This window comes from Fukomys damarensis, unplaced genomic scaffold (genome assembly GCF_012274545.1).
Source record: "Fukomys damarensis isolate Sample0158 unplaced genomic scaffold, DMR_v1.0_HiC HiC_scaffold_24, whole genome shotgun sequence".
Classification (NCBI taxonomy): domain Eukaryota; kingdom Metazoa; phylum Chordata; class Mammalia; order Rodentia; family Bathyergidae; genus Fukomys; species Fukomys damarensis.
The window spans coordinates 42,742,016-42,760,303 of NW_022900936.1; the positions used below are offsets into that span (position 1 = coordinate 42,742,016).

General features: G+C 34.4%; 1 protein-coding gene across 2 annotated transcripts; it reads left to right on the forward strand.

Moving 5' to 3' along the window:
• The first annotated feature begins 4,801 nt into the window (after positions 1-4,801).
• Positions 4,802-7,341, forward strand: LOC104876473 (olfactory receptor 5AC1). 2 transcript variants are annotated; one of them, XM_010644521.1, is made up of 2 exons: positions 4,802-4,811; positions 6,428-7,341. In XM_010644521.1, the coding sequence occupies exons 1-2, from the start codon at positions 4,802-4,804 to the stop codon at positions 7,339-7,341; spliced, it is 924 nt and encodes a 307-aa protein (XP_010642823.1). The 2 variants fall into 2 exon arrangements, with proteins under 2 accessions (XP_010642823.1, XP_010642819.1); XM_010644517.2 differs by lacking the exon at positions 4,802-4,811 and having other exon boundaries at positions 6,409-7,341.
• The last annotated feature ends 10,947 nt before the right edge of the window (positions 7,342-18,288 follow it).

Here is an 18,288-nt window from a genome sequence, read left to right on the forward strand (position 1 = left end):
TAAACCTATGAATTATCCAAGAATACAATCATATACATTAGATGAAATATGTATACTGATAACATATATACTTTTGGAATTGCTATAACTTTGATATATTTTAGAAACAGAGGGGATTTTTATAACAAAAGGCACATCTGTAAAACTGGGCCTCCTGAAGTTGCTGATCTTCTTTTACCACTGTTGGTAAACTTACAGTTGCTGTCATGAAAATTAATCTCAGCACCATAAATCAGGCTCTCAATATGAAAGAAAGGCTGGTTGATTTTTATCCTCAGGCTGTAATTCAAGAGATACTTAATGTACCAAATTTCTGCTGAATAAACTTCATAATGTTGATCCAAATAATACAATTTATTATAATATGCTTAATAACAATGTAATGTTCCCAAGATATAACTACAAGATCGACATTATAAGACTATATAATATAAAAGGTGGACTAATGAATGGCCAGATAGCTGTTTCATACATAAATCTTTAAAATTTATTTCCTTTTCTAAAGTCTTGAATTTGACAATTTATTAAAGTATTAAGATAACAAAAATCATGAAAATTATTTGTTGGGTGGATTCTCTAGGTGACTGGGCAGTTATATAATAAATGCCTGATGAATTAAACCTGTAATGCAGGGGCATGAAAGTTTCAACAGGGACAGCTTTCCAGCCGAGGGGATCATTTGAACATTAGCAATGGATTTTATTCATTTATCCACCTGCATGATATTTCAAAGTGAATGTGTGAGTTTAAAGAACAGACATGAGACTCTCCTCAGATAGGTAATGCTTCTTACATTGATTAGTTTACCTGGTTGAATATGAGATCTTGGATTCTTCACTCCTTAGAATTTTCTGCATTTAACAATTGCTGTTTTCATAATCACCATATTAACTTTCCTAGTTCTTTGTCCTCTGAATGTTTTTATTTTATTCATCTATTTTAAAGATAATTTTAATGTGCATATTTCATGTTTACCACATGACATTATAGGTTAGATATAGATAATAAAAAGGCAACTAAAGTGAAGCAAAATAACATATGAAGCATTTTACAGTTTCTTATGATAAAACAGCTGAACTCTACATATTTAACAAAAACTTTAATATAAGAATTTTATTAAATTCATGTCTTATATTGTACATCTGTCTTAAACTTGCTATTCCTACATATCTACAATTCTGTATACCTTTATTTACATTTCCCCATCTCTACGTATTTTACCTTTTTTTTGCTTTTTATTGTAGATTTCTCATATAAGTGGGATCATCAACTAATTTTTAGTCCGTATTTGGTTTATTTCACTTGCCGCAATGTCCTCTAGTTTCATCCATATTGTTGCAAATATCATGGCCCCCTCTTCTGCTTTTAAGGCTGATAACATTCTGAAGTATGTGTATTACATTTTCCTTATCCAGTCAGTGAACATCCGGATTTTCACATTTTGGTTATTGTTAATAATTCTACAGTAAACATGGAAGTATAAATATCTTCACAAAGTGGTGATTTTTTTCTTCTTTGCGTATATATGTGAAAAGGACTGAGTCTTATAGTAGGTCTGTTTTTAATTTTTTAAAGGACCCCATAGGGTTTTGCAAAAGTTTTGAAAAATTTTCAGCAGCAACTCACTCATCAAATAATAGCCATCAAAATTAGACAAGTGGAAGAACTCTGTGATCTCATCTGTAGTGACAATGACTCTCCATTCCAACAGGAGTTCGATCTTGACTCCAAAGATGGTAGTAACTGCTAGTACTGCTATGAAGATTCTTTGGCCTTACTCTTAGTTTGATGACATGATGCAAAGAGGATTTAATAAGATAGCACCTAGGCTTGAGACTTCTTCAACTTGACAAAACCATTTAGGCCATAGTTAAAATTAACCAGCTTGATTTTTGAGTATATATGAAACTTACATTATGTCTCCTAAATATTTTGGTAATCAAAATGAGAAGGTGAAGCTCCTTCTAATGATAGTATAAGATAATTGATTTTCAACATATGCTATGGGAAAACCTTCAACATAGTAATTAATCATTTTAAAGGTTAAATATTTCCCTCATTTTTACTTGAAGACCATTCTTTTTGAGCTTCTTACTTGCTGTCCTATGTAGTCTCCAGGATCAAGATGTATATTTATTCTTTCTTGTGGGCAATAAATATAAAACATTTTAAAACTTGATTTTTTTCTCATTGAGTTTATTGGTACATTTTAGGTATACGGTGCAGTTACATTCATCAGTGGGATATTGTACCTTTACATGACAGGTCTTGGGTCTCATTTTTTCCCCATACCCCTGCCTCCCTTCACCCCCTCTTCCCTTCCCTATTTACAGATACTTTGTTTCCATTTTCTCATATTTTTTCTTTTCCCTATTTCCTTTCTCCTACCCTTCCCACTTCCCCTATACCTGTAGCCCTTTTCTTCCTATTTCACATTGTCAATTATACCATTAGGATATTATGTACAATTATAGTTTTTTACATCAGAGAAACTATTCAGTATTTACACATGTGTGACTTATTTATTTCACTTCAGAGTATGTCCTCAATATGCATCCATTTAAAACTTGATTTGACATTTACTTATGACAGAAGATATGATAAATACATGAAGGAATTCTCAACATTGTTGGCCACTACAGAAATACATGAAACAACACTAATATATCATCTTATCCCTAAAAAAATTGCCATCACCAATAAGTCAAATAATAACAAATGCTGGAGGGGCTGCAGGGAAATAGGAACTGTTCTACACTGTTGGTGAGAATGTAAAAGTAACACAGCCTCTTTGGAAAATCAATAAGGATATTCAAAAAACTGTAATTAGAAATTCCAGCAGACCCAGATATGCCTCTTCTAGGTATTTTCTTAAAAGTATTAGCAACATCATATTATAGTGATACATGAGTACCCATGTTTATAGCAGCACAATTCATAATTGCTAAATATGGAAGCAGCCTGTATGTCCATCAATAGATGAAAGTTTTTTTTTAAAAAATGGTATTTGCACACAATGGAGTACCATACTGTTATAAATAAAGACAAATGAGTCAGTCATTTGTAGGAAAATGAATGTACCTTAAGATAATATAATGTTAAATGATGTAAATCAGACATACAAGCTTAAATATTGCATGGTTTCTCTTACATGAGAAAATCAAAATATAAATAAAGAGCAAATTAAAAAATAGCAGGAAGTAAAAAGCTAGATCTTCCTAAAAGGGAGAGGGATCAAGAAATGGAGGTAGAAGAGCCAGGTGTGGTGGTGCATGTCCATAATCCCAGCACTTGGGAGGCTGAGGCAGGAGGATTGCTGCGAGTTCAAAACCAGCCTGGACTACATAGTCAGTTCCAGGTCAGTCTAAACTACACAGTGAGACACTGTCTCAACAAAACAAAACAAACAAACAAAAAAATACCAAGAAATGGAGGGAGGTAGGAGAGAGGAGAGGGAAATTAATTAAGAAAAGGAATTAAGATGTGTTATGAACATGTACCAACTCCACACAAAGAATAAACATTATGTTCTTTAAAAATGTACTAATAAAAAAGTAGCCTTTTTTTTAGCTTATTCATTTCCATTATTTTTGCATTGCAGAGCACCCAGGTTCATATTATCCAGCAATTGGGTGTTGTGTGTTACCACTCTTCTAGTACTAGGGGGCAATCCAAACCCAGAACTTTTCCTCAAAATATACTACTAGTGTATTGTTCAGAAAAACAGGAGTGTACCTAGAAAGAGTAGTGAATTCCTAAATGGAGTAGAATTCTGCCTCTTTTAGGAATATGTACTTTATCATTCATACTAGATTTATCTTGTGTCAGTCCACTAAGGAACAGTGTGTTCTCTTTTTACACACTTACTGTTTCAACAAACTGTGTATTCACACAATTTTTAAAAAATGCTCACATGTGTAAAATTATTGATTCTATTTTTTTCAGTATAGGGACATAGATGTTGAGATTCAAGAATTTCAGTTATTATATGAAAAAATCATTTATACATGTTAGTGGGGAGAGTACGCTTATGCTTCAGTGGTGAAATGATGTATGGTCTGTATACCTAAAATGTACCAATAAACTCAATAAAAGAAAGAAAAAGTTCAGGTAAGTGATGAATATATCTTAGATTTCAAGATCATTTTGGATAACAAAAATTGTTCATTTATCTTCAGTACAAAAAAATCTAGATTAGGCAGTTTTTGTAGTAAGGCAATTGAGATGGGAATAGGGGTAAGAATGTTTTCCTCATTTATTGTTTGAATAAGTGATTGGTGACAGTATTTCCTGATAATGAAAGCATTAAAAGAGTAGCAGTTTGAGAGTGGAACAGGAGGAAATATCTCAGTCTATGATTTCAACAGGTTAACTATAAGGTAACTTTGGGACTTGTAAATGTAAACTAGTTCATTACATAGATGAGTTGTAGCACTATTAAGAGAAATAGGAATAAAACTAAGCTTACTCTAAACCCTGTTCAATGACATTTTATTAACAAACACCTATAGTGAACCCTAAGGACACAGTGTGTAATTTTAATTATTATAACTAGTTGTGTACATGATTTGATCATTATCTCACAATGCCCCATAGAACAACTTTGACTTCATCCTACTGGGAATCCCTTTGAAACATTAAGGGGATCTCAAAATTTTTTAAAAGAATGAATAGAAGAAAATAATGCTATCTTCCTCCAGTTTGGAGTTTCAACTGAAAATTGGTACAGAAAGTATATTGCTTTACATACTTTTTAAACTACTTTCAGAAAATGAGACCATTTGCAGTTTTCCAATCTTTTATGGGCATTGGTTGAGAATGCAAATATTTTCTTAATTTTCTTTACTGTAGCTTTGAAATGTGTCTCAGGTAACAAATATCTTAGGTAAGAAATTGATATAGTAGATTTTTTTCTTTAAATCAGCAAACAAAATCTGATCAGACAAAAGTTAAGTGCCCATTTGAGCTTTTATAATGCAGTTAGACTTTTATTATATATAGCTAAGAAAATTGTAGAGAAATTATAAAATAAATCTTGAGTTATAGAAAAATGAAAATAAAAAATTGAAGTAATAATTGTCAGAAAAATATTCAGATTTTATTTTACAATATAAAAAGTTACCTTAACAAAGACAAGCTAAATGATCAAATCTCACTTGTAATTTTTCAGAATGGAAAATTCTGTCTTAAAGTTTGATTAAAGTTTATATTAATGCAATATAAATATTTTAATTTCATGAAATCATAAGAATATAGGCTAAAGTCACTAAAGGTAATTTCCGTGGTTTCTTTGGGTCTCCATATTTATACCACAACTGTTCAGAAAATATTTACAGAGCTTATTGTTTCTTGCATTCTATACATTGAAAACACTAAGCCTAGGAGTAATCAGACTTTTGTTATTAGAGTTGATAAAGAAAATGGAACCAGTTGATTGAGGGCAAAAATCTCTTATGACTCTTAATTTTTAGTAATATTTTTAGCCTGTGTATGGTAAGGCTCTCTATGGTATAAATTTTCAAGTGAAAATTCTGAAGCTCATTCATTCTTCATTTGTGTCCAGTGAAGATAAAGGAATTTATCACAACTGCTTTTTAGGCAGAACTTTAATTTTTAAAAAATCCTTTATATTTCTAAGCTAGATAAACCCTATTGTTCTAATGTTTTTCAGCTAAAAATATTTATTGCCTAAGTGTTTAGAAGTATGAATATACAATTATGAAAAAAATTTTACACATCAGAATACCATAACATACTGTATTGTTCCATGCATTTGTTTCTTTTCAAAATATTCAAAAGAAGCCGGGTGTGGTGGAGCATGCCTATAATCCCAGCACTCGGGAGGCTGAGGCAGGAGGATCGCTGTGAGTTTGAGACCAGCCTGGGCTACATAGTGAGTTCCAGGGCAGTCTCAACTACATAATGAGACCCTGTCTCAAACCCCCCCAAAAAATTTTTTCAAAACTTCTTCAAATATATCTTTGTCATGAAAAACATCTCCAATTTGATGCAAGTATTAAATGATATAGTCATAATAATAACAGCATACACAATATATGGGAATAAATTTAAGATTATATTACTAAAATATAAAGAGCCTATTTTTTAAAAGCCTATTATCTGTTTGAATGACTATTTTATACAAGTTCAGATATATTTTAGACAAATGTATGCAGTTCTAAAAGACTTTGTTATGTTTTGCATTATATTTGCATGTCCCTTAGGTGAATTTTTCATTTTATACTTGTTATGGAGAATTTTGAATGTGCTAAAAGTAGACAAAGGTAAAAAATTTAAACTATAATGAAATGAGAAGCACCTCTGAGGAAGATGTTAGACACACAAAACTATCACCCAGTTTATAATTCATTTGTGACTGTTCCTCATTCTTTCATTTTAGTGATTATTAGTTTGAATATGGTGGAAGACAATAAGACTTTGGTGACCAGCTTTGTCCTCGTGGGGCTGACAGATCATCCAGAGTTACAGGTACCCCTGTTCTTAGTGTTCCTTATCATCTACCTCACCACCATGGTTGGTAACCTCGGACTCATTGCTCTCATCTGGATGGACTCCCACCTCCACACCCCCATGTACTTATTCCTCAGCAGTTTAGCCTTTGCAGATGCATGCACTTCATCCTCCGTGACTCCCAGGATGCTTATCAACTTTTTATCTAAGGATCGTAAAATGTCCTTGGTTGAGTGTTTTACTCAGTTTTATGCTTTTGGTTCCAGTGCAACCACAGAATGCTTCCTTTTAGTAGTGATGGCATATGATCGCTTTGTGGCCATATGTAATCCCTTGCTTTATCGGGTTGTGATGTCCAATAGCCTCTGTTCTCGCTTTATAGGTGTTTCATATTTTGTTGGTTTTATGCATTCAGCAATTCATGTGAGCTTGTTGGTTAGACTAACTTTCTGCAAGTCCAATATTGTAAATTACTTCTACTGTGAGATTTTACAGTTGTACAAAATATCTTGCACTGATCCAACAGTTAATGTATTTCTAGTTTTAATCTTTTCAGCCTTTATACAAGTCTTTACTTTTATAACCATTGTCATCTCATATTTTTATGTCCTGCTTGCCATCCTGAAGAAGCGGTCTGAGAAAGGCAAAAGCAAAGCTTTTTCCACCTGCAGTGCCCACCTGCTCTCTGTGTCTTTGTTTTATGGAACTCTCTTCCTCATGTATGTGCGCCCAGGGACTGGAACAACTGACAATCTGGACAAAATGTATTCTATATTTTATACAATAATAATTCCACTACTAAATCCTTTCATATACAGTTTGAGGAACAAAGAGGTAATAGGTGCTTTGAGAAGAATAAGAAAAAAGTAAATATTTTCCAGAGATGTTTCAAACTCCTTCTTGTTTACATATTGAAGAAAAACCCTAGTATGAGTTACACTGCTCTGTTTTTGCACCAGAGGGTCTATGAATACCATTTGAGGGAAGTCAGATTGTATTCTGTTTCCTTGGATGAGAATCCAGTGACAAGTTTATGAATAACCCATGACTAGCCTGATTAGCTACAGAAAATCAGCTGTTTTCTAGAGACTTCCAAATTTTCAATTAGTATTGGCATTTTATTGAGAAATGGGAAGACTGAAAAATAACTGAAAGGGTGACAGTCATATATAGGTACTTAAATGTGTCCAGTATAACTCTTCTAGACATGCACGTTATTAGGGTTTTTAGTTATTTGCCATATATATTAAGCATGATAGAATGATAAAAATGTGATTCTGTTTCTTGGGAGAATATATTAAGAAGAAAAATGGAACCTGAAATAAATTAAAGAATGGAGCATAAAAATTAATCATAGCTCACATGTAAAACTAAACATACTATTTTTATCAACTATATCATTTACCATGATATTCAAAATCTATACATTTTAGAATATTTTAATATAATAGAAGCTATTCCAGAGATCTGCCATGTAATTGCATTACCATTCCTATGGATTTTGGTAGGAACTGACTGGGAAGAAGTCAAGGAGTACATGTGAGATATGAGACTGGTCTACTACACAAATTTAGGATTGAAAATTGCAATAATATTTTCCTTACTTCATGTGTGTGTGTGTATGTGTGTGCGTGTGCACGTGCATGAGTGCACTTATATATGTTTATTTTCCGTGTTTTGAAGGGATCACATTCCTGAATTGGAAATAATTATTGCTAAATTTCATTGGAGCAATTTTCACATTATATAGACAAAGATGACTCAATTTGTCTCAGTAAAACTCATATTCCTCTAATCATTATCTAATCATTCCTTAAGTATTTTTTAGTATAATTTCAAAGAATCATACAATAATAATTAAGAATAAATTCATAAAATGAGAATTAAGGATGAGTTGTTTAAAAATGAAAGTATTCCTTTTGTTTGATTATGTATAAAGCACTAGCTTTTGTCAAGTTAATAGTTTCTCAAAGTATATGCAAGTTTTATGTAAATATTTAGGCATTTGATAGATACTTTATATTGCAAATCTATCAAAATGCACTTTGGGAAAAATCAATTTGTTTATATAGTATTAAGATTAATTCCAACAAATCCCTAATAATGACATATGAACCAAAGTTTAAAAAATTTATCCCATATGAATAAAATTGTGGTCTTTTAAATTCTATCTATACTTGAGGAAATATCCAGCTATGGCATAAATTATGATTATAGATTACTCATTTTGCAAACATTAAAGTAAATCTGAATTTCCTCAACATCCTCATAGTCCTTTAAGTTTTTATGCATAATTTAATATTGGTCTCTTTAAAGTAATCCCTAAATACTTTTTATTATTTGGATAAATTTAAATAAACTTGCTTTTTTATGTAGGCTGTGTTGCATGATTTTTCCAGAATACATAAATGAAACAATTTATTATATTAACTCTTTTTCTTCCTTTATATTTGTATATGTAATACGTAATTTTATAGAGTTATTTTTTTAAAATTTAAATTGAATTTATTGGTACATTCTAGGTAGACAGTACAGTTACATTCATTACTGGGATCTTGTACCTATACATGCCAGGTCTTGGTTCTCATTTTTCCCCCTTGTCCCCACCCTCCCTTTGCACCTTCAAGCACTTTAATTCCATCTTTACAATCTCATATTTTTTTCCTTTTCCCTTATTCCCCTTTCCCTATCCTCACTGTCCGTACACCTTTGGTTCTTTTCTTCCTATTACACATTGCTAATTGTCCCATTAGGATCTTGAGTACTATTTTAGTTTTTCACACCAGAGAAACTATTTGGTATTTGCATATGTGTGACTTATTTATTTCACTTAGGAGTATATCCTTAAAATGTACCCATTTACCTATGAATGAATCTACTTTCTCATTCTTTATGGCTGAGTAGTATTCCATTTTATAGAAAAACCACATCTTCTTTATCCAGTTTCCAACTGATGGGCAGATGGGCTGTTTCCAAGATTTAGCTATTACAAACTGTGCTGCTATAAACATGGGTGTGCATATGTCACTGTGGTATGATTCTTTTAATTCTTTTGGAAAGATACCCACCACAGGGATGGCTGGGTCAAATGGAACCTCTCTAGTCCCAGCTCTTCGAGGTATCTCCATATTGAGTTCCATAGTGGTTGTACCAGTACGCACTCCCACCAACAATGGAGAAGGATTCCTTTCTCCCCACAACTGTGCCAACATTTGTTGTTGTGTGATTTCTTGATAGCAGCCTTTCTTTGTGGGGTGAAGTGAAATGTCAGTGTTATTTTCATCTGCATCTCTCAAATGACCAGTGATGTGGAGCATTTTTTCATATATTTACTTACTGCTTTTATTTCTTTGTCTGAGAAATGTCTGTTCGTTTCAGATGCCCATTTTAGAATTGGGTCTTTATATTTGGGTGGGTGATTGTTTTTGAGTTCTTTATATATTTTAGATAATAGTCCTTTGTCTGAGGAGCATCTGGTAAAAAGTTTTTCCCATGTTGTAGGTTGTCTCTTAGTTCTGTTAGTGGTTTCTTTTTCAGTACAGAAGCTTTATAATAAGATGAGATCCCAGTTGTTGATTCTTTGTGGTAGTTCCTGTGCTACTGAGGATTTGTTCATAAAGTCTTTTCCTGTACCAATGTCTTCCAGAGTTCTGCCTAACTTATCTTCCAGCAAGTTTAGTGTTTCAATTTTTATATTTAGATCTTTAATCCACTTGGATTTTAATTTAGTGCAGGGTGACAGATAAGGGTTTAGTTTTAATCTTTTGCAGGTTGAAATCTAGTTTATCCAACACCATTTATTAAAGAGGCTATCTTTCCTCCAGTGGGGACTGTCAGCTCCTTTGTCAAAGATGAGGTAGCTGAGTGCATCTGGATTTGTTTTTGTATCTTTCAATCTGTTCCACTGATCCTCAGGTTCTGTTTCTTTGCCAGTCCCATGCTGTTTTTAATCACAGTGGCTTTGTAGTATGCTTTCAAATTGGGAATTGTTATACCCTCTGCATGTGTCTGTTGCCTAGGATGGCTTTTGCTCTTCTAGGTCTCTTATGGTTCCAAATGAATTTTTGGATTCTTTTTTCTAGTTCTGTGAAGTATTGTGTTGGGATTTCAATTAGTATTGCATTGAATCTGTGTAGCAGTTTTGGTAGTATAGCCATTTTCACTATGTTGATTCTTCCTACCCAGGAGCAGGGGACATCTTTCCATTTTCTTATATCCTCCTTGATCTCTTTTTTCAGAGTGCTGTAGTTTTCAATGTAGAGGTGTTTTGCTTCTTTTGTTAGATTCATTCCCAGATACTTCATTTTTTGGGTGCTGTTGTGAAATGAATTATTTCCCTAATTTCTTTCTCAGTGAGTCTGTTGTTTGTGTACAAGAAGGCTACTGATTTTTGGGAGTTGAACTTGTATCCAGCTACTCTGCTAAAAGTGTCAATTAATTCAAGAAGTCTTTTGGTGGAGTTTTTGGGTCTTCAATGTAGAATATCATATTGTCAGCAAATAATGAGAATTTAACTTCTTCCTTCCCTGTCTTTATTTCTTTAATTTCCTTCTCTTGTCTAATTGCTATGGCTAATGTTTCCAGAACTATACAGAAGAGGAGTGGTGATAGTGGGCATCCTTGTCTTGTTCCTGATTTTACCATGAAGGTTTTCAGTTTTTGGCCATTTAATATGATGTTCGCTGTTGGTTTCTCATAGATAGCCTTTATTAAGTTGAGACATAGACAATCTATTCCAAATTTTTGCAAAGTTTTTATCATGAATGGGTGTTGAATTTTGTCAAATGCTTTTTCTGCATCTATTGAGAGGATCATGTGGTTCTTGTCCTTGACTTTGTTAATATAGTGTATTATATTTATTGATTTACATATGTTGAACCATCCTTGCATCCCTGGAATAAATCCGACTTGATGTAGTATCTTATTGAGGATTTTTGCATCTATATTCATTAAGAAGATTGTCCTGTAGTTCTCTTTTTTTGTTATATCTTTCCCAGGTTTGGGAATCAAAGTGATATTTACTTCCAGGAATGAATTTGTAAGTATTGCTTCTCTTTCAATTTCACTTGAAGTCTGAAGAGTAATGGCAGTAGATCTTCTCTAAATGTCTTATAAAATTCAGCAGTGAATCCATCAGGACCTGGGCTTTTCTTTGTTGGTAAGTTTTTAATTATATTTTCTATTTCACTGATTGTGATTGGGGTGTTTAAAATGTTTTTATCTTCTTCGTTCAACTTTGGTAATTCATAAGTATCTAGAAATCTGTCCATTTCTTCTGTGTTTTCTGTTTTATTAGAGTATAGGTTCTAATAGCATGTATTAATGATCCTCTGGATTTCTGTGGGATCTGTTGTGACTTTGCCCTTTTAATTCCTGATTGCATGAATCTGAGACTTTTCTTTCCTTTTTTTGATAAGGTTTGCTAAGGTTTTATCAATTTTATTTATTCTTTCAAAAAATCAACTCTTGGGTTCATTTATATTTTGTATAATTTTCTTAGTTTCCATTGCATTGATTTCTGCTCTAATCTTTATAATTTCCTCTCTTGTTTGAGCTTTGGGTTTTTCTTGCTCTTGTTTTTCTAGGAGTCTAAGAGTCATCATTAGCTTGTTTATTTGAGCTTGCTCTGTTTTCCTAATGAGAGCATTCAGTGCTATGTATTTTCCAAGTAGAACTGCTTTCACTGTGTCCAATAGATCCCCGCATGTTGTATTGGCATTTTTGTTTATTTGTAAAAACTGTCTGATTTCTTCTTTAATTTCCTCTGTGATCCATTGATTGCTTAGGAGAGTGTTGCTCAATTTCCATGTGTTTGTGAAGTTCCTACAGTTTCTTGTGCTATTGATCTCCAGCTTTACTGCACTGAGATCTGATAATATACAGGGAATAACTTCAATTCTTTTGCATTTATTCAAACTTGTTTTGTGAGCTAGTATGTGATCTATCTTGGAGAATGACCCATGTGCAGCTGAAAAGAATGTATATTCTGATTTTGTGGGGTGGAACACTCTATAGATGTCTAATAAGTCCATACATTCAACAGCTTGGTTCAGTTCTAGTATTTTATTGTTGATTTTTTCCCAGATGATCTGTCTGTTTGTGATTGCAGGGTATTCAGTTTCCCCCACTACAATTATATTAGTGGTTTTTTGGTTTTTCATGTTTTATATTTGGTTTTTCATTGTTTTATATAGTTGGGGGCATTTATATTTGGTGCATATATGTTTATGATTGTCCTTTCTTCCTCTTGGATTGTTCCATTTACAAAGATGTAGTGTCCTTCTTTGTGTATCTTAATCAGTTTTGCTTTGAAGTTTGCTTTGTCTGCGAATAATATTGCTACCCTTGCTTTCTTCTGGGCTCCTGACACGTGGAGAATTGTTTTCCATCCTTTCCCTTTAGTCTATGGGCTTCTTTTTGCATGAGGTGTGTTTCTTGTATGCAACATATTGTTGGATTTTGCTTCTTAATCCATTCTGCTGATCTGTTTCTCTTGATTGGTGAATTGAGGCCATTGACATTTATAGTTATAACTGATATGTTCTGATTTATTATTGTCATGTTATTGTCCTTTTGTTGACTCTTTTTTTATTTTTTTGTCCTCTCCTTTTAGTTTCTTGCCTTGGCTATTTGATTTGCTCTGTTGGGCCTTCTGGTGTTTGTGTTGTGATCTTCATTGTCTTTTTCTAAGATATTGTTTAACATTCTTTGTAGTGCTGGTTTAGTATTCATGAAGTTTCTCAAGTGTTCTTTGTCATGGAAGTATCTTATTTCTCCTTCCATTTTGAAAGAGAGTTTTGCAGGATACATCAGTCTTGGTAGGAGGTTGTTTTCTTTTAGGACTTGAAATACCTCACTCCAGGCTCTCCTTGACCTGAGGGTTTGTGTTGAAAAGTCTTCTGTGATTCCTATGGGCTTTCCTTTGTTTTTTTTCTCTTACTGCTTGTAGTATTTTGTTCTTCTGTTGGGTTTTAGGGATCTTGATTATTATATGTCTAGGTATAGATTTTTTTGATCATGGCTAGTTGGTGTCCTATATGCCTTGCTATCTGTATTTCTAATTCTTCCCCTCTGTTTGGGAAGTTTTCTGTCATTAATTCTGTGAACAACTTTTTAAAGTCATTTGTGTTTTCTCCTGGTATTTCTTTGCATCATCTAGGAGTTGTTGGATCATTTTCTCATGCTCCCTGACTGTTTTTAAGAGAGCTTTTCATGGTCACTGTCTGCTATCCTATCTTCTATATCTGAGATCTTATCCTTGCAAACTTTTATTCTGTTATTTATGCTTTCAATAGAGTTTTTAATCTCCTGGATATCTGTTTGAATCTGTTTAATGGATTCCATTTCTTTCCTATGTTGGGTGTTCATTGTTTCCATTTCTTTCTTATGCTGTGCCTTCATTGCTTCTATTATGTTCCCAAGCTCATCTATTTTTTTGTCAGTTTCTGTTGTGGAGTCTCAAATCATGTCTTTTATTTTGCTCATCATCTCTATGGTTATCTGGGAAATATTTTCTGTTTTGAATGTTTCTAGAGCTTGATTGATCAGTTTTTTGACTTCCTGTGCTGTGAGTTCTGAGTGTCCTGGAGGTTCACTATCTGATTTTTCATCCTCCTTTGCCCTACTCTTTGCCATTGGTGGACTGGAAGTCTGTTTTTGTGGCTTGCTTAAGTCTTTTCTCATCTTTATTTTTGCTTTTGGGTTGCCCTTGATTGAATCTCTGGGTCATTAAATTTTCCTGATATCGTTGCATCCCAGTCTTTTATTTTCTAATGACTTATAGACATTCTCATTTTCATAATTGAGAAAACAACTCATCAAATCAATCCCTAGCCTTTATCCCTATCGATAAAATCAGGAACATAATAGGATCAATCACCACCCTTTATAGCCTGCCATGCCTCTGCAGAGTGTGTCCAAGGACTGGCTCAATCAGGGGATCTAATAGCCGGGGTGGGGGAGGTGCTCAGCGCCGCCCTCCTGGTGCTGTGTCAGAGCCAATCAGTGGCACACACTGGAAATGGCGCGGCTCTAGAGGACGCCCGTTGTTTGGGCTGGGCTGTGCAGCAGAGGTGGCTCTGAGTCCAAGCCAGGATGGTGAAGCAAAACTCACCTTCCTGGAGCTGTTTCGGAGCCAATTACTGGTGTCTGCTGGAAACGGCATGGCTCCAGAGGAGGCCGTAGTTCAGGCCGGGCCAGGCAGCAGAGGTAGCTCTGAGTCCCAGCCCTATAGGGTTATTTTTAACAAAATCCCAGGTGTTGTATTACCATGGATAGACAATGTTAATAGCTGAGCTGTAGTGTTTTCCTGCAGATTGAGAGACCTTCTGATAAAATGACATATAGACAATCTTACAGTCAACAAAAGGTAGCCTTTTAATTGCCATATTGGTCTGAACTGATTAATGATTTGCAAGATTATAGATATATTTTCTGGTTATCAAGGATTTATACTACATAACTGATATTTTATTAATATAGAGATAAAAATGGAGCCAAGTTAAACATTTCCTTGTACAAGGTGATAAGCAAGTTACTTAAACAAACTAAACTATTATAGACCTGAGTCTTCCCTGTGTGATTTGCTTTATATGATTTGATTGTGTGATTGATCAGGTTGCATACAGTCATTAAAATTTGGGAAGGTGCATGTTAGTAACTAAGGGATCTATAAAGTTTCTGCTTTATCTGGTACTGCGAATTGAAGTTTAAAAAACCTGGGTAATACACTTAGCTAAATAAATACTAGGTGAATCTATCACTTCTGAGTTTGTCTGTCATAGTATACTTGACATCCATGGCCATGGTTTTATGATAAAATAGTCAATGTGCAAGAGAAGGGAGGATCTTTTGAGCTAGATGCTGATATGGCTGCAGCGTGGCTTATTTGAGGTTGAGGCTGTTTTCTGGGATTCATTATTGGGATAAATTGAATGAATGGAATTTATACAATACAGCTTCAAACTTGTAGTATGAAGCAAAATATAAGGCTAAACAAAAACAAACAGGAGTAATGACTAAAAACTGTATTTGAGTCTTATATTAGCTTGAGTAGAATGAAAAATCTATCAGGAGAATACAAAGAAATAGAATTGACTTCACAGGAAAAAAAGGTAAGATTGTAAAATAGAAGATCAGTCATGTGATTTTTGGGGGGAACCTGAAAAATATTATATTTACCAATGAATCAGAAGCTTAAATACCCTCCAAGAGATGGGAGGTCAGTGCCAGATGATCAGAGATGAGAGAGGTCTATTAAATAATTGGGCCATCTTGTCAATAGAAAAATATCAGAAACAATGAGTTTTTGCTCACCAGAATATTGATACTGTATAATCAAGAGAGTAATATTTTAATAGTAAGGAGTCTGTTTACCATTATGGAGGATATTATATGGCTTGAGTAATATAAATTTCAGAATACATTATCATGCCAAATAATGACTCACAAGGGTTAAAGTAGAAATCTAACAAGCTTATATCAAATTCTTTCACCTAATGGTTTACAAATGAGCCCCATGGAGATGGTAGAAATATTTTAATGCAGGTACCTTACACTGAATTACTGAATAGAAAATGCCTCTAACACATACTATGGCAAGTTCAATTGCTAGAACAGTGCATCATGCTTGGTAACCTTACAAAAATCTTTCTCTTAGGAGGATAGAGTCATGAGAACCTTGTTAGCAATCTGTCACTCCTGGATCTCAGTGATAAAGTAAAGGTCTGTGCTATCCAAAGAAAATAAATGATGAAAAATTGTCTACTCACATGGAATTACTTTGATGGCAAAAGAAAAAGATGAAAAAGAAATATGTTAGCAAGCATATTATATAAAATATGGTGGTGAACTATGACTCTCCAGGTGGCAGAGCAGTCTTGACAGATTAGATCTCTGTAGCTCCTTCACTGTAAAGACTCACAAATTTGGTCTTTTCATTCCTGTTTGGGATAAGTCAAAGGCTATGGAGAAAACAAAGTGAACAAGCAAAATGCGAGGGAGACTTCTGCTAATTAAAGTTCATGATCTATTTGCAATATTTTAGTAGGGGAATCTAACTATGTGTGATGCGTCAAACTTGAATTGCTTTTTTTCCAATTTTAGAATAATGTTAATTTTCTGTCCTTCATGAACAACTCTATTATGTGTTTGCCACAGCTGATTCCTCCAGTGTAGATATATACCTTAGTTAGCATCTGTATTCGATCCTAGTAAAAGAATTATTATGATTTTTTTTTTGAGGCAGGGTCTCACTATGTAGTTGAGATTGACCTGGAATTCACCATGTAGCCTAGGCTGGTCTCAAACTCACAGCAGTCATCCTGCCTCGGCCTCCTGAGTGCTGGGATTACAGATGTGTACCACCAGCTCAGAATTATTATTATTTGCATTGGTAATGTTGTAATAATTTATCTATCAGAGAAAGAAAAGCCTAAGAATTAAGAAATGTGATGTTGTAGTCAAGGTTTTTAAGGTAATTAGGTTTAATACAGGACACATGATTTATAGGATTATTTTATACTAGTCATCCAAAAGTCAAATGAAGAGAAGTGCAAGAGACCCATACTAGAGACCCAAAGAATCCTGCCAATGGCCCGGATCCTACAGCAATGTCCTATATACAGTCCAGCAGAAGGCCAAGAGTCCAAGGCAATGTCCTCCACAAGTCCAGCCAGAGGCCTAGGGCCCATGGATGTCTCAGCTTTCATGCTTGTCAGTATCAGGATGTACACCTAGAAAGGCCCAAAGGCCAGTGGTAGAAACCAGAAAATTTGCACCAATAGGATGAAGGATTTTTCCTATTAGGCTGAGAGATCTACGCTGGAGCCAGGAAGCTAAACTCAGGGTGAAGATCAAAGCTCCCCTGATGAAAATAGCAGTCATTCCCAGTGACAATGAGGACCTGAGATCCTCCTTCAACAAGAATAGCCATGTTCTCATCAGGAAAACCAACCTCAGCAAGCTTCTCCTAGAAAATCAACAGCCCACAATCTTCCCCTCCAGTTTTCTTTTTAGGCTGCTGGCAAAAATCCTGAGGTGGATCTTCCACACCCAGACCGTGCTGATTCAATTCAGCTCAGCATTACAAGTTAAGCATTAGTTAATTCACCAATCCACCACATGTGGTGACACATATCATTAATTCAACATGGTTTATTAGTTCAACAAAAACACATGGCCTTGTACAAAACATCAGGTTTTTGGAATAACTTGGACTGGGACCACAATAGGGCTCGCACACAAAGTTTGGAGTATATGACTATCATAGTCTATTCCATGGCTAAGAAATGGACTATTTGCATGCTAGTGGATGTGTTTGATGCATGTAAACAATTTATTAAGCCCTCTATTTGAGACAGATGAGAAGCAGTTTGAATCTTTCTTATTTCTGAGATATCAAGAATGGGATGTTCAACTGACAGCTGTCACACTCTTCTACCTTACTTTTCTTTGCTCCTTGACCCACCTTGTGTCTTCCTGACATCTTTAAAGTTACTTTGTGCCAGTGGCTCAGCTAACAAATATGGTGCCCTCCCTTACTCCTGTTTCATCAGATGATGCTGTCACCTATCTGAAGAAGGAGCTGAGAAATCCTTTCTAACAGGGAAGAGATTAGGGAGGGTCTGGGTCCATTGTTTAGATTCTCAAAATCCCTAAATTCCAATAAGCCATGATTAACCAGCCAACTCTCCCAGAGTTCCCTCCAAAGCAGCAGCAGTCCTTATTTTATTCCTACCATTTGCATGGAGAGTTGGTATCTGTCACTCAAGCAGCCACTTCTAATGTTTTGCTGAACTTCCTGTCACCAGGATAGCT